This window comes from Aspergillus pseudodeflectus (genome assembly GCF_044049435.1).
Source record: "Aspergillus pseudodeflectus strain CBS 756.74 chromosome Unknown BJX68scaffold_1, whole genome shotgun sequence".
In the NCBI taxonomy this organism is placed as follows: Eukaryota; Fungi; Ascomycota; class Eurotiomycetes; order Eurotiales; family Aspergillaceae; genus Aspergillus; species Aspergillus pseudodeflectus.
The window spans coordinates 1721935-1737603 of NW_027263777.1; the positions used below are offsets into that span (position 1 = coordinate 1721935).

At 51.2% G+C, this 15669-nt stretch overlaps 5 protein-coding genes across 5 annotated transcripts; all 5 read right to left on the reverse strand.

Moving 5' to 3' along the window:
• Window positions 1–214: 214 nt before the first annotated feature.
• On the reverse strand, window positions 215–1688 carry BJX68DRAFT_223498 (PhzF family phenazine biosynthesis protein). The gene has a single exon (XM_071038154.1). The coding sequence runs from the start codon at window positions 1522–1524 to the stop codon at window positions 592–594; it is 933 nt and encodes a 310-aa protein (XP_070906008.1). The 5' UTR covers window positions 1525–1688; the 3' UTR covers window positions 215–591.
• Window positions 1689–2163, reverse strand: BJX68DRAFT_223499 (uncharacterized protein). The gene has a single exon (XM_071038155.1). It carries the CDS (start codon window positions 2112–2114, stop codon window positions 1722–1724), a length of 393 nt encoding a protein of 130 aa, XP_070906009.1. The 5' UTR covers window positions 2115–2163; the 3' UTR covers window positions 1689–1721.
• Window positions 2164–2562: 399 nt separating this feature from the next.
• On the reverse strand, window positions 2563–3099 carry BJX68DRAFT_260719 (uncharacterized protein; the record flags this gene model as incomplete). Its single annotated transcript, XM_071043961.1, has 3 exons — window positions 2563–2607; window positions 2666–2724; window positions 2799–3099. 3 exons carry the CDS (start codon window positions 3097–3099, stop codon window positions 2563–2565), a joined length of 405 nt encoding a protein of 134 aa, XP_070906010.1.
• Window positions 3100–5277: 2178 nt separating this feature from the next.
• BJX68DRAFT_260720 (ribonuclease III domain-containing protein) lies at window positions 5278–6348 on the reverse strand (the record flags this gene model as incomplete). Its single annotated transcript, XM_071043962.1, has 1 exon — window positions 5278–6348. The coding sequence occupies one exon, from the start codon at window positions 6346–6348 to the stop codon at window positions 5278–5280; it is 1071 nt and encodes a 356-aa protein (XP_070906011.1).
• A 1777-nt stretch (window positions 6349–8125) lies between these two features.
• BJX68DRAFT_273960 (argonaute/piwi family protein) lies at window positions 8126–11307 on the reverse strand (the record flags this gene model as incomplete). Its single annotated transcript, XM_071047570.1, has 4 exons — window positions 8126–9716; window positions 9778–10025; window positions 10086–11214; window positions 11290–11307. 4 exons carry the CDS (start codon window positions 11305–11307, stop codon window positions 8217–8219), a joined length of 2895 nt encoding a protein of 964 aa, XP_070906012.1. The 3' UTR covers window positions 8126–8216.
• Between the last annotated feature and the right edge of the window lie 4362 nt (window positions 11308–15669).

Here is a 15669-nt window from a genome sequence, read left to right on the forward strand (position 1 = left end):
TCCTTCAGCAATCAGCGGACAGGACACCGGTTAGCGATGCTCAGATAACGGAAGCCGTTAACCAGGCGGAGCAACTTTCCCAATATATGGAGTCCGTCGTGAAAGCCTTGAAGAAGAATAGGGATGAATTCAGACAGCATACCAAGATTCTGCAGGCCATGCATATGTCTGTGGGCAACCTGGATACCAAGGGGCTCTTATGATGATGATCGGGGAGCATCGAGGACTATCAATAATCTGATGCGGTCTTGAAGAGTAAGGGGCCAGGATGAGGAGCTTAGGGCAATAAGCCAGTGAATATCCATGTACTAATAATGCATAATATACCACATAACGAGTTTCCGACCTTGAAGGGAGGAGAGCTGCGTGATGCACTGCCTTGAGTCTGTTCTTGTTGCCGTAAAAACACATAAATAATATGGAAACCATCGCAATTAGTTTACCGATCAGTTTTCACAAACCAAAGGTCTTGGAATGGATATCTCCGGGCCAAATACGATGTGCTCCCGAAGCCTACAGTCTGAGACTATCTCTCGAGTTCAGTCTGGACATCTTCTGATATCCAAGATAGTTGCACCCGCACGTAGCGGGTTACGGCGGCACCGCGATAGAGCCACTCATGACCGGAACAGCTTTCCCCCCCAGGTGGAGCGCCCCCAGCTCCCTTGCCCCATCCAAGCCCGTGCCGACCTCGGCGTCGATCAGGAGCTTACTTTCCCGGCCCATCTCCACACCCTGGGTGATTTCAAACGTGACAGACGGCTCCTGGAGCTCATATAGACTGAGATAGCTGGACAAGGCACATGCTGCGCTCCCCGTCGCCGGATCCTCCATTGTTAATTTGACCATCCTCGTTCGGATTTGATGGACTGTCCTTCCTCCATCCCCGCATTGGCTGCCGAGCCGAACAAAGTAGTACCGCCGAGTGACCCAGCCGTCACGCCAACCGTCGTCCAACAGCTCTGCGGGGAGGTCAGGCCGCGCGCCGACAGCCACGGCGCCGAGCACCTCGAGCGATGGTAGCTCGATAAGCGCAAAGGTCATGCCCTTGACGATACTGAACAGCGGGGCTCCGTGTTCGGCCCTCGCTACCTCGGTCTGCAACGCGGAGATCGGACCCGGCTCAAGGCAGGACAATCGCCTCTGATGCAGCCGGATATTATGCGGCACCGCAGCCCGGATGGTGCCATCTCCAGTTCGCTCGATGCTGATGGGGCCGGCTTTGGCAAGCAATGTCCGTACACCAGATGAGTAGAGGCACGCAGCCGTGCCAATCGTCGGGTGGCCAGCGAAGGGTATCTCCGCGTGTGGTGTAAAAATGTCGAAACGCCGCGTGTCCGTAGGGGCAGAGGAGGCCTCGACATCATAAACAAAAGTCGTCTCGGATAGGTTGAATTCTCTGGCGATAGCTTGCTTCTGCGCTTGTGTCAGGACCATGCCCGGCGGGATTGTCACCACTGCGAGAGGGTTGCCCTTGAAGCGCGTTTCGGTGAACACGTCCAGGGTGGTGAAGGTCAGCGCCATGATTGTCACGATTCGATGAAAAGAAGCCGGTGCCTATCTGCAGCATGAAATGCTTTTCAGCCAGAATTGAAGATGATACAAGGTGCGTGAGCAGGGCAAGGATAAATTTGACGGCTGGACCGGGATTATGGGCTGCAAATCTTCGCTTTGGATGGCTCTGACTCATCGGGCGGTTAAATGACAAGAACAGGTGCAGGCTAGCAGGTTGGTGGGGTCATCCAGCATTTAAATCCAATCTCTCTGACTTGGGACAGATAAATCAAACAAGGGAGTCTAGCCACGGACTTCAAATTCTGCACACCATAACAAGCATTCTCTGAGTCGGCCTTGAAGAGCAGCGCCCTGCAATGAATGTCACGGCTTTGGGCATCGGCTAGTGGGGCAGAGAAGTCTCCGTGAGTGGACAGCTGCCCCCTGTCATCACAAAAGTTGCTGATTCTATTCAACTTTCCCAAAGGTGACCCCAGAGTATCCAGCTCAATGCTGGAGCAAGAAAATGGCACTTGTATCGCGAATAAGCCTACAAGGAATAGTTCTATCCAAGGCAATCTCAACCATGTATGTTGTGCTCGTGCAATAATCCGAAACATGGACTCGGAGTCTCATAGTGTACCAGAAGCACATTGTATCACCTGCAGAGAGGCAAGCACCGCGGAGAGGTTACTAGCTGACGGCCGAGAGTGTGTGCTTGTCAATTGACCGATGATGGATGCTCAAAGGAAGAATGCACAGAAGAGAAGAAGTTATGGTTGAAAACCTTTTCTTGCTATGTATTATACTAGAATACAAAAGTTAAATCTAGAAAACAATTTTTTTGTTATCGCGAGCTCGCGATGCTGGGGCAAATTTTCCGTGGTACAACAAAAACAGAATATAGCGAGTGTTGAATGGGGCTCAGGGCGTAGCCGACTCCATCAATCAAGGCGTAGGCGCGCCGACGCGACCCTCCAGAGGATGATCACCATGACCGTCGCGTGCCCGAGGCACAGATGCGTGCGTTGTTTGGCTAGGTGGAGGGCGCTGGAGCGGTGCTCAGGCCTAGTAGTCCCCCTTGCCCTCCTCGTATTCGCCGATCTCAGTGCACTATAATATAAACTGTCAGCATCTTTGGAGTTGGCTGGTTCCTCTAAGCGTTTCTTACCTCGCTCTCGGTGCAGCACGCGTAGGTGACGTTGGGGACGTCGCAAACCTTCGAGTCAGCTGTTGAAGGACACCTCGTTAGTCAAAGCACGGCTCCTTGCCAACGTTAATGTCAAACGGAGGAGGAAACGCACCTTCAAGACCCAAAAGCTGGCCAAGGTTGAGGGGAATGAGACCCTGGGTGGCGTAGGGCGAGCAGTAGGCGTTGTTGGGGGGGTTGAGGCCCAGGGCGTTGTTGAGGAGGTTCAGGCCCTTCTCGGAGTGGTCATCCTTGTTGTGGATGATGCAGCAGTTGACGATGAGGTCACCGCACTTGTTCTGGAGGACGTCGATGTCCTGCTTGTTGCTCGCCTGCTTAACGTTGTTCTCCGTCTTCTGGGGCATGGCAGCAACAGCCGCGACCAGGGTGATGAAAGTAGCGAGAGTGAACTGCATCTTGATGGTTTGGAAAAGAGGGTTGGCTAAAGAAGCGCGTTGAAGATGGAAGAGACTGGAAGTGGGCTTTGAAGCTAAGAGAGAGCGGATGATTGTGTGGATGAGAGAGATGATTTGGGTGGCTGTCAGTCAACCTTTTATAGCCCGTCCGCACGTTCAGACTCTTCCACAACAACAACCCTTTCCAACTACCCCTTCCGTGTAAAACTTGGCTTCGTCATGCAATCCGCCAGCAGCAATGCAAGCGTATGCAGGTACGCAATCTCCAGAGAATGGAACGTGTGGGGCGCACGTAGCAGGAGAGTAGCGGTCCCTGTGCTAAGACCGTGTAGGCGGGCCCTCATCGTGCTGAAAAGCTTTGAACGGGTAAGACACGAAGATCAAAGTATCCAGATAGCAAGGAGGCTTTGCAGACTTGATCGCTTCTAATGCCGCGCGAATTGCTGTAGTGGAGCTCTTAACGCTGGTCGTAGCGGTGTCGTGTTGCGCGCTCGTTAGGGCTACAATTCAACGAACCACCTCGAGGTCAGTCCGCAGGAGCCATCTGCAGCAGCAAATTATGCTATAGAGTGAAGAGACATAGGAAGAGTACAACTATTGGTAACAATCACTTTTGGCTGACATAGTCGAGTGCGTTTCTGGAGACATACATCCCGCGGAGGCCTTGAGCGCCGCATCACAGAAACATCATCAGGCTTGTGGCTTCATATTCGATCTAAGCTCACCTTGTGTGATTTGTCGCCACAATACCTCGTGGACTCCACTGAACGCCAACGCCGGGCCAAATCAAGGTGTGGATGCGGAATAGGCCTTGCGTCTTCAGGGGTATCCGGAGCTGAGTGCTGAGAAGCAAGCCAGGCTTGCCTTTCCTACAGCATAGCTGTTTCGCACCAGCAATGCACTCCAGGAAAGGCTTGTAGAATGGTCTTAGCACAGGGACTACAGGGACGATCCAGCACTTTCCCAGCATGTCTCATAGAATGCGGTCTTAGCACATATAGGATTTTGACCCCTTCTACGAGCCTACCCCTGTCGCTAAATCGAATGAGAAGGAAAGATTTTGACGAATCTGGAGGCAGGAATCCATCTCCAAGATAAGTATGTCATGATAGCATCAGACGTGCAAGCTGAGCTGTCCCTATGTGGTCCAGCACGCCAGTACGCCACCGCACATTCCAGCGCCGCCCCGCCATTTCCAGTTCACGACGAGGTCGAAACCAGCGGCATTCTATCACTCTGAATTGGGTTGTTGGTACGAGGTAAACACCAACAGGTTCGCTGATGTAATAGCACTTCACCAGTACGTAGGCGTCCCAGATGTGCATTGTGGCGATGGAACCTCGTCTCTGCACTAAGAACCATTTGTAGTTATATCGCCTCCGGAATGGCTGATACTTTCCGCAGACAGTATATTGAAGTCATAATTGGGCCTAACTTGCCTCGCTGTAACCTTTGAGACCGAGCCCGTTTTCGGTGGTGCGGCGGTCCCGTCCCGGTATAGCATCATAGGTGATCAAATAGTCCAGAGGCATACCTTGTATAGCATGAATCAAGCATACACGAGACTTTGTAGTCCGTCTCGTTTCCATTTATCCTCTTTTGTTCATATGATGAGTAAGAATACATTATCAAGAGTTTCCAAAGTTCCGCTGGGTAGCGTAGTATCCTCGATTAGCACAGATGACTTTCGCTGGACATCATATGTATATAGATACGCTTCTTTCTTCGATTCGATTGTGTTGGGAGCAAATATAGTCAATGTCTAGATATTGTAATATGCTATGAGTGCAGTTGCTCCATAGTATGCGCCCGTTCCCTACATGGATGCATATATATATATCTGCTCTTCGATTATATATCTTGATTACGAAGAAGGGTATTTACAACAGACAATGAATACTATCTATAGTGTAGCATTTGATAAACAAAGTCAAATATATGTTATACCTAGTAGAATAGCGTAATATTACTTTTAAACTTGTTGTTTATTAGAGGGCGAGAACCTATTCACCAAGTGTAGCTGTTAGTGCTCATCCGAGCTCCTCGTCCGGTAGACTATTAGATGGATTCGGATACACGAGCTGGGCATTGCTTTGTTCATACACGGGGAAAAAGGACCTAATTCAGCTTACTCAGACAGGGTTGCTAACTACCTCCATATAGCTTCTTGAATTTCACTTATAAGGTGTTGTTCCATAGCAGATTGACCGCACTATTTACATCATTCTTAGTATCCGTAGCCGCAAGAGCATCCAGCGGAGTCTGCTTCAAGCGTCGAATTGCGGCAACTGCAGCCTCGACCTCTGCCTCTTCATGACACAAGCACGCTTTAGCTACCGCAATGCTAACATCACCAATACTAACCGTGCACCCATAGATAGCATCAGAACCTTCTGCAGTCAACGTTCGCTTGACATCAAACTTTACCAGCGCCCTCGAAAGCCTTTGCACAACATTCTTCGGATGAGCGATATCGACACCATCGCGCATAATGCGGCCAAGGCAACTGAGAAGCCCTATCCTTTCCAAGAACATCTCACAGGCCGTGAGGTCACCGCCTGAGTCGACAAATATAGCGCCCACAGTGCTCTCTATGAGATCCGCGAAATATTTGTCTGCGTTGAGCTTGATCAGAGCTTGCCAGGGGTACTCTTCCGCTTTTTGGAGGCCAAAGACGATCTCTCCGCGGAGGCCAAGGTACCGCCTGAGCACTGCGCGCTGGGATTCTTCTTGTTCGAGCGAGGAACCACCAAAGCGCAGAAAGCGCCAGAGTCCGGACAGATTCATTTTCGCACCTACCGTGGCAGTTTTGTCGAGTGTATCCCAGGACGAAAGCTCCAAACATAGGAAAGCTAGAATATTGCGATTCGAGACTGCATGCTTGATCATGCTCATCTCGCCCTGGGCCATCTCGCTCGGATGGCGGGCAAGCTTGCTGATTATGATCATGTCTAGAATAGCGTCGCCAAGAAACTCGAGTCTCTGATAGCTTTTACCGGCGCAAGAAGGGTGGGTGAGGGCCTCGACGAGAAGGGACGGGTTCTTGAAGTTGTACCCGAGCCATGTTTGCACGTCCTGATGAACAAGATTCGACACCTCAGCCCTTGAGTTTGACTGGAATCGGATCTCCTGTGAGGGGATCTCGGGCAGCAGTACCTGAGCAACAGCGTGGGCTCGCGGGAGACCACCATCGATATAAGCGGCTCCGATGAGGGCTTCCACGACATCCGCCAGGACCTTCGCGGTCATCTTCCGGCTTCCTGCGCAGCGATTACTTCTATATTTTCGAGACCAAGTTGGGGCCGACCAATTTCTTAAGTTCACTCTATGGTCTAGAATGAACGCATCCAGTCCGATTTCGAGACCAGCTCGCGTAAGTCGAGAGTTTGAAACAAGTTCATCTCGCCTTTGGGAAAGGTCTCCCTCGCTCCAGTCAGGATGCTCGACAAAGAGTTGGCAGGAGACGATGTATTTGAGGATCGCGTCGCCGAAAAATTCATATCGTTGGTAGTTAGCCTGCGATCTGGTGTATGGGGTTGTGATGGCAGGCAGCACATGCCCGATGCTCGAAAAGCCGACGTCTTGTAGAACGGTGTTGCAGAGCCTTTCCGCCACCAGTCTCATTTGGAGTGTATGGAAAAGCATCTGTATACAGAGACTCGGTATGCTTTTACCTTGCAATGTGACAGTCAGTATTCGTCTGGATATAGTTCACCTTCTCGCAGAAATGGGCCCAACTAAACTAACCGACAATATTCATACATCTTTTATCGCTCCCGGCGTCGGTCCTGTCGAGCCACGTTCTCAACTTGTCATGTGGCTGATCCGGACGGAGCAGAATCATATAATCATTCTCTTGCTGCATATATTTGGGCAGAGTAGCCGACAAATAGACCGTCGTTATCTTTCTCAAAGCGTTGATCCTGTCAAGGGTAACCCTAGATATCTTTCGACAGCCGTTAAATGACATCTTGACTGGTGTTTCTGTATCCAACCCAATATCTAGCGGCGCGAGTACTAAGGCAGAGAGATACATCGGCGTGTACATGTTGACAACGGCCGCGGCGGTTGGACTGCCATTCACGTGGATACGAACTTTGGTTCCGTACAGCCTCATGGGATACGCTGATCGATGAGCTGTCCACTCAACCCATGGATCAAATTGCTCGGCTACGGTGAGCATTGATGGCAAGGCGCCATCAGACGCGTTTGTCGATGTATAAAGGAGCGGCTGGTTTTCTATCGCGACTGCATTGGAGTGATTTTGAGCTCCAGAAATTCCATCCCCTATTGACAGAAAACGTTGCTGGAGCTTCCTTCTTCTTCTGCGGCGGGCACTGCGTGAGACCGGTTGGGGAGCATGGCGGGGTTCTTCCATCGGCTGGTCAGCGCCCATAGCGACGGGATCTGAGGCCATGGCTAGATTGGAGTTAGGTCAAATGAGGAAGAGACAGGAAAGTACCCTAGAGTACGATGAGAAACTCTGAATCTCGACGTTTCATGATCTTCCCTATCCGGCCAGCAGAAGAGAAGTGTTAGCTGACCTCCAGGATACGAATACTATGGTACGGATGCTTACTGTGCATTCAATAGCCATTACCCCCTCAATTCCGACTGTCTCTGAAAGAACTAAACGATACGACTCGAAATAAGAGGAGGTTGGAGGAGCTGGGTGCTTGCGCCGAGCGAAAGCGCGGCAGTCGCACATGCATGTCTGGTGGTCTTAGCACAGGGCCAAGCACGTCTGGCGCTTTTGACAACGCCACTCAAATGAAACCACAGTTTATAAGTACCCCTTGCCTAGTTAGCATCTGAGTCATTCAACGGATTTCCCTCTGCAGTCCGCAAGCTCCTACGCTCGCCCCCTCCTTGTGCTAAAGGGGTCCGCATCCAATGTAGTCACACATCAGAAGCAAGATGCCCCCATGAGCTATTCCTCGATATACGTCTCGATACAAGTGCATTTAATGCATAAAAGCTCACGAATGATATACCTACTTGAAAAGCACACAATGTATATCAAGTAGGTATATCATTCGTGAGCTTTTTGGGGGCAACCGCTCGCCTCTGGCGTAAGCTTCCATTACCATTTAGATTCTCATTCCACAAAGTTTTATTCAGATATAAAACATCGACCTCCTTAAACTGGAATGCACCTGAATCCTATCAAACCTGCTAACGATTTCCCCGTACGCAATCTCATCTTCCTCACGGGATCCGCCGCCGCGCTGCACACGGCCATCAAAAACGTCCTTCAAATAGCAGCGGGCGCGATCACACAGCAAGTCTGCGTAGTAGGCCGGTGGGCAAATACTGACTGCCCGCGTCGCCCGCCCGAACAGGTAGCACAGGTCGTGTGTGAAATCCTCCAGAATATCCGCGGCGTTGCGTAGTGACAGGGATGAAGCCTTTTGACTGCGGAAGATTTCGTCCCAGACGACATAGTAGTGCGCTGGTCGGGCGGTCCCATGGAGGGCTGTATGTGACTGGAGGTAAAAGTCCCATTCACGGGCCTCAGTGACGCCGCGGTCAATCACAGTGCCGTTCTTGGGGTTGGATAGTTTGTCGGCGTCGCTTTCGCGGGCGGGATAGAAGCGTGTACGGTGGCGTTTGCAGACGATGATTACCGAAAGGCGCGGGATGCCTTTGCTCTGCATAACCTGGGGGTAGATATCCCCACATGCGGATTTCAATAATGGGACTTCATCCCGGGCGACCTGCTCATATTGGCTGCTTGACACCCCATCGCGATAGACGATGATATTCTCTGGGAGCTGCCCATTGGTGGCCGCCCACAGCTCGAGGCGAGACTTGAGCATTCGGTCGAGAGGAGCGCCGGTCTCTTGCCTCGAAGCTTGAATTTGGATATCTGCTGGCCACTGCGCAAGGTGCCGATCGATCGATGCAACCATGCCGGCCACACTCGGCGTATCCGAGGAGGATCCCGCGGCCGGGTGAGTGACATCGATTCCCACAATCATCGTCTTGCCTTTAGAGATGATGCCTGAGCGCTCAGCCCCGAGGACTTGGTTCACTCCCCCGAGCTTCAGGTTCACCTTCAAGCACACACCACCAAGATACTGCTCATTCTTCTTGGCAAGCTTTGAAGCAAGCATACATACATTGTTGACGCCCAGATGGACGTCGCAGACGCGTTTCACGGAGCTGTAGATATGACTGTTGGGCGAAGAGAGAATGGCCATGATGAGATCCTGCCTGTGCCGTTTCAGCAAGCGGCTGACGGAACTGCCGATTATCTCATCAAGTTCATTCGCGTCGTAGTTCCCACGATCGTACGCTGCTTTCACATCAACGCGCCGTCCATCAGAGATCGGGGGCGCTTCGACGCCGAACTGCTTGAGCTTCCCGCGTAGTGTCCCTAGGCAATCATATAATTCCGCCGGCTTCTTGAATATCTCTCGATCTCTATCGTTTACGATGTAGATGAATGCCCAGGAGGATAGACGGCCGGGCTTGTAGAATTTTGTATTATTCTGCCTCCAGACCCCCGAAGCCACATCGGCCTTGTTCCCGTTTGCATAGACGATGGATGGAGGTGGCAAGATCCGCGCCGGGACAGTGATCAAACCGGGGGATATTTGGAAGCCTAACTTGTGCTGTTTGTGTGTCACGACATCATCAGCTCTACAGGCCAGATCAACAGGCGCGGCATCTTACCAAAATACTATTAGACTCAGTCGAGAATCCAAGCAGCTGCGCGCCTCTCGTGACAATAGACCGCGCGTTCTCCGCCGGGCCGCGTATCGCAACATCCATCATCCTAGATTCTTGTTCACCGCTGAGATGTGAAGCAACAGGCTGGCCGCTTCGGACGACGCATACTTCTGCGGGCACATATAGAGGGTTCTTGCTTCGGCCGAGGAGCCGGATGACTGGTAGACTAGGGTCTGGATAGATGCCGTAGCCTGTAGATCTCCGAGGTAAGTCCTGAACAACCTAATCTCCTTGACAGGGCTTCTACTTACGTCGAACAAAGTAATCCTCGACCGTGACATATCTCCCGCTCTCGGAGCCATAGCCGGACTCAAACACCTCCCCCATCTCAACATCGCTGCTATTCCCGTCCACGCTCGGGACCGGATCCTGAAGCCAGAATTGCACTTCACGAGGCCCCGCACCGTGTCTGGGAACTATCGGCGGATGGGGCAGTATCCGTCCATCCGACGGCGACGCCAGGCCGGCAATTACTTTGAACCGGGGGATATAGCCGCTCTCCGGTCCATCGTCCTCGTCTTGCCGACGATAGTGGGTCACTTCGACCTGTATCCGTCTCAAGAACCGTTCAAGGCGAATACTGCTCGGACTCGCCTCTCTTCTGTACGACGCAATGACCTTGGGTAACCCACCGCCGCGAAAACACAGCGAATACTCCACCTGGCACCCAACGAGTAACCGCGCGGTAGCGGCGCGCACGCTGAATGAAAACCCTCGTAGTGCTTCCAACCCCGCTCCGAGATTGAACGGCTCTGCCAAATTTCCTGCAACTGCGAACCGCTTATTTCCGTCCATCGGGACGATATCCAATCTCGCTCTCGAGTAATGGCCAAGAATGGTAGTCAACGCGTGGAGGATCTCAGCCTTGTCGTGGCAGATATCGCTCGCATTCGTCGAGGACAGATGCTGTACGAGATTCGATATACTAATCTTCCCTGTCGGCATAACCCTAACACGGTAGACGCTCGGTGTCCTCGGATTCCCGTGCGCGAAGTCGTCTGTATAATGTACGTCAAAGACATGCGCCGTGTTGTCCCCCTGAAGAAGATCAATTGGCGAAACAAGCGTCGAGCAAAGATCCGACGCAATCTGCTCCCGGGCATCTAAGAAGTGTTCTTCGAGTAGTAGCCCTATGATCCGCCGCAGTTTGCGCGTTCCATGGCTTTGCTCGGTTTCCAGGTTGTAGCGAAACACCTCACATCCGGAAGGCGTTGACAGGTGGAAACAATTCGCGTAGAGGAGGGTCTCGAGGCCTCGTGATCCGAATCCTGGTCTTTTTGGCATTGAAGGCTGGAGTTGGGATTCGGCGTGGTTTTGCAGTTGGGTCGAAATTGCATCTTCGGTTTCTCGCACGTTGCGGTCAAGTAGGGGGCCGCCGTTCTGTCTAAAAACAGGTGGTTTTAGTAATTTTTTGACCAGTGCTGTCGGGGATCTCGTACCTGAAAATATCTTTACCATGCCTTCTCCCACCATGTAGAGGCTTCGCTTTGTTTCTTCTATTTGCGTTCGCGCCCTGAGGAGCACTACCATAGGGCTCAGCCCGCACGTAACTTTCAGCATAGGTAGTCATGACAAGAGATGGTTAAATTTGAGACGGTATGAGGCAAGATCTTCTGGCCACCCCAAATCTTCTTCTTTCAAGTTAGGCATCGAATCACAGTGGCAGAGATGGATGTTGAATGAGGGTGTGGAATCCCCTTTGCTCAACAACGGAATATTCGACCGAGAGTAGGCACCGAGTAATCACCACATAAGTCTCTCACTTCACCCGCAGTAAGTCTACAGGATTATTACTATCAACAGTGATTGGGGTTACAAAGAACGCAGGCAAGGGATTGGTCTCCTAATCATAGCGTAGGGCTTTATGAGGATCAAGTCCGGTCTTAGCGCAGGGACCCAACGTCTTAGCACAGCCAACACCAGCCTCAGTATTGGTGTACAGCACTCTCATCAAGTGCTTAGCAGTGTATGGACATTGGTATAAATACCTCTCTGACCCCCGTATCTCTAGGGGCTACTAATCCATCATCCATCGCAAGCATTGCACGGTCCTCACACTTCCATTTCATCCTCACGCAGTTCCTTGGAGGGATATTTCTCTGCCTTGATTTGTTTCTCCGCCCATGGATTGTTTCCTACCACTTCAGCCGTCGCCACCCGCAGATTACACCCATGACCCTGCGCGACATTCCCGATATCCCCTCTGACCCACGCCGCGTGACAGGATCGAGTCCACAGACCTACGCGCCCCTTGCCGGTTGATTGGCGTTTGCAGCTCGCTCGCACCGAGAAGGTAGCTTATCACAAAGAACTATAGATTGATCTAGCTAACATGTTGCGTAATCAGGTTACTGCCATTGACGTCGTCAGCCTTGACATGCTGGATTGCGGGCCATGTCCGTCGGTCCAGCATGCATTCGATGGTGACTCGATTGGTAGCCTCTTTCGGTGCAAGCAGGGCAGCAAGCGCCAATGAGCCTGCAACAGGGCCTAGGTTTAGTCCGACTGTTCTATTTTGGCGTTCTTTCCCCTCGTACTTTTGCGATGGTCTTATTTCTGGTGTTATTTTTTTTTTCTTTTCAGATTGAATGCTACGCCAAATGATGTGCCATTTAGTATTGCATTGTCCATCTTTCTTCCCTTATTATGTTCGCTACTAGTTCGTATGGCTGTCTTTAGTTGATATGGGCAAACAGTGTCTAGCCAAGGAGTAACAGACAAGCAAGTTGACCGGTTCTGATCAAGCGTTGAACCTTGGTTCCTAGGATAAGGTGCTTACTACGATGCAGGAAGCCATGAGAAATCGCCAGACCAGAGTTATGCCTATGATCTGATCGCCCGCAATGAAATGAAAAACCGCAATGTCACGGGAATATACTATCAAATCCAGTTTCAGGCTTTGCAATCCACCTCTTGTGGTTGAAGTTAGTTGTAAGTGCTCGCCTCAAGAGAGACCCCTCCCTAGAGGAGTCCTGGTGATATTACCGGTGCTATCGCTCGGCTACGAAACAAACTCTAACAAACAAGTTCATGGGAAAAATGGTGAGACGGTCAGCTGTCCATGGTCGATAGGCAAAGATAAATAATGTGTTTGAGATGCTGATTTAGGCAAGGTTACCGATGACGCCTGTAACCAGTGGGCTTATTGACGGGCTTCAACAGTTACTCAAGGCTTATACTTATAAGGAGTCCGGCACCCGCGAGGGATTTGATTCTAGGAAGAGGGTGATCGTTCAAGCCTATTGAGAGAGGGTAGGAGGGGCGGATCATTATTGCGATACTGCATGTGGCTTATAGGGCCTCGTCATCCGGCTGTCCTCAGATTTGGATGGTGGGTATAATATACTTCGGCACGTTGATATATATTGGGCTGGTTTATAGGCAAATTTGAAAGAAACCGCCATTTTTTTTGGGCATCGTGTGTGGATAGCGTCTCCTAGAGTCATAGAGCCTCCTACACTGCTATACGAGTGCTGCAGAAGTTATGAGGGCTATCGAAGGGGAATGATGAAGAAGCTTATAGAGGGGGAATGAAAGGTTGAAGGTCTGGTTTCTTGAACAGCTGAGGGAGTGACTGGGTTAAATACATGAGAAATGATGAATAACTGGAAAGGAACAGGAAGTAGAGGTCAGTTCGTAGGAACTGCCGATTCTGCAGATATCACTGTGGTACAGCTTCATCACCGTAGGACTACATGAGTTCGACGAGACGACTTCCACATGAGCTAATTAAATAGAAAAGTATCGGCCAAAAGCTGTATGCAGGTTCCTGGATGTTTGATGGAGGCCCTATGAATATTGGAGGTTGTACAATTGGAGTAACGTGACTCCCTGCGCTTCGACAAGTACGATCCTAGCTCTCCCAATATCCACATGGTCATGGTTGACGTCGTACCGAGTTACGAAAGGCCATCGCTGCAACCGGACTTGGTTCCAGAGGTCCCCGAAATACACCACCCTAGATATGACGTCGAGAGACGACCTGTGAAGTACCAATCTTTCCCTGCGCAGAGATGATCTTCCATCCCTAAGGCGCACACTGGGTAATCTTACGTAGATAGTCATCAGAGAATATAGCCAGAATGAAGCCGACATAGATTGACTGGGAAGGGGCTGCCTTCTACCCTATCTCCCTCAAGGCTCGAGAGAAACAAACATGGCGCAAAAGAACGGACCTGGCGCCCTTGGCAACCGCCCCCAGGCGGCGGCAGGCGCAAACATGAGCAAAAGCCTCCCTCATTCCACCCGCAAGCTTAAACGCCGCCGGATGCAGGTACGCACTGCATTCATTCCGAGGGAGGGAACGTGTGGAGCGCACATAGCAGGACCGTTGCGGTCCCCTTTGCTAAGACCACCAAGACGGGTCCTCATGGCCGGGGAAACTCTATCCTGAGGACGACACACGTAGATCCAAGTATCCAAGTATCTAAATAGTAACGGAATTGTCGTCGGTTGCCTTGGGTTCAAATTTGCCTGAGTCGTTGTGATGGGGTCTGAGATGGTCGGTGTCGTAGTGCCCTAGGAGGCGTGCTCATTCGACCTATATAGAGTTAACGATGCTCAGTGAACTAGGTCTACAGCGGTGCATACTCTCGTAGGTATATAATTATTTAGACAGACCATGACTGTTTCTAGCAAACCGACTGTTCCAGGATGACGTCGCGAGATGCCTAGATAGAAGGGTATATCCCCTCGAGATCGGCAGGCCCCAAATGCGGGACACGGGCACATTGCCGAGTCTCTGCGCCTACAGACCCGGTTTAGGTTCAGCGCATCTTCGCAATCCACTTCTGAATTCCACCGTGTCTCAATTAATATTTCTATTGAAAATGTGAATGCGTAATGATCCTGCGAGGGTCATCAGAGTTGAGGGACGAGGATCAAGGTACCTTTTACCGTGGCATACCTGTCCTGTCACTGCTTTCATTACATGCTTCGATCTCCACGCAGACTTAAGCTACTAACAATATTATCGCACGTAATAGTTCGACCTGGGGTTTGAACAAACAAGATACGGTGTAAGCACGAAAACATCTCTAAACCCCGGTTAAGAATATACATGGGTTGGCAGCCTTTGACAGTATCCGGCTGCCAAAAAGTACTGTGTTCCAGGACAGGCAACAGGCAATAAAGGTGCCTTCTATTTTGTCCAGTAGGTACGGCACAGTACATTCCAAGCCCATCCTAGAATCTGCTCGTTTCTGCCGTGCCTCGGACGAGGCAACGGAGGGCCTGAGCTGTCTCTCAGGTAAAGTGCCGTGAGCTACCGTAGTTTCGTTGTCAAGTGGTGCATCACTCACCACAAAGACGTATCATCGAGATTCCGGCCGAGTCTCCACGTGTTCACGGTCTACCATGGCACCAAAAAAGCAACAGGATTACTCCTCGCCCTACGCCAAGGGCATGTTGGGCCTCGATCTCGCGCCAGACACTAGGTGCAGGCGTCTCGCAGCTCGAAAAGGCAGCTTCTATTTGCCACGGGAGCAGCTCCGGTGCGCCGGCTGCGTCCGGAGGCAGGATAAGCGATAAGTAAGCGGAAGTGCCCGATCCACCATTCACATCAACGGCAATGCACACGATCGAACGATCGATGCTGCCAGTCTGACACCGATCATTGTGAGCTCAGATCGGCGGGATCTGTCCAGAAAGAAAAGTACGCGAAGGCTACCTACTAGGCCTGTGCGGTCTTGCAGCGCACGAGTACTTGAGGCAATAATTGATAAGGTTCCTCGGAATGCAGCCTGCTACGACTTTGCTCTCAGCCGCTCGCTGGCAGAACTCCATTGTCGCCACCGTCCGACGTCTCATCTGCTCTTTTTTTTTTTTTTTTTTTTT

Coding starts and splice junctions, on each gene's coding strand:
- BJX68DRAFT_223498 (XM_071038154.1), bottom strand. CDS start 1,524: ATGGCGCTGACCTTCACCACCCTGGACGTGTTCACCGAAACGCGCTTC.
- BJX68DRAFT_223499 (XM_071038155.1), bottom strand. CDS start 2,114: ATGTTTCGGATTATTGCACGAGCACAACATACATGGTTGAGATTGCCT.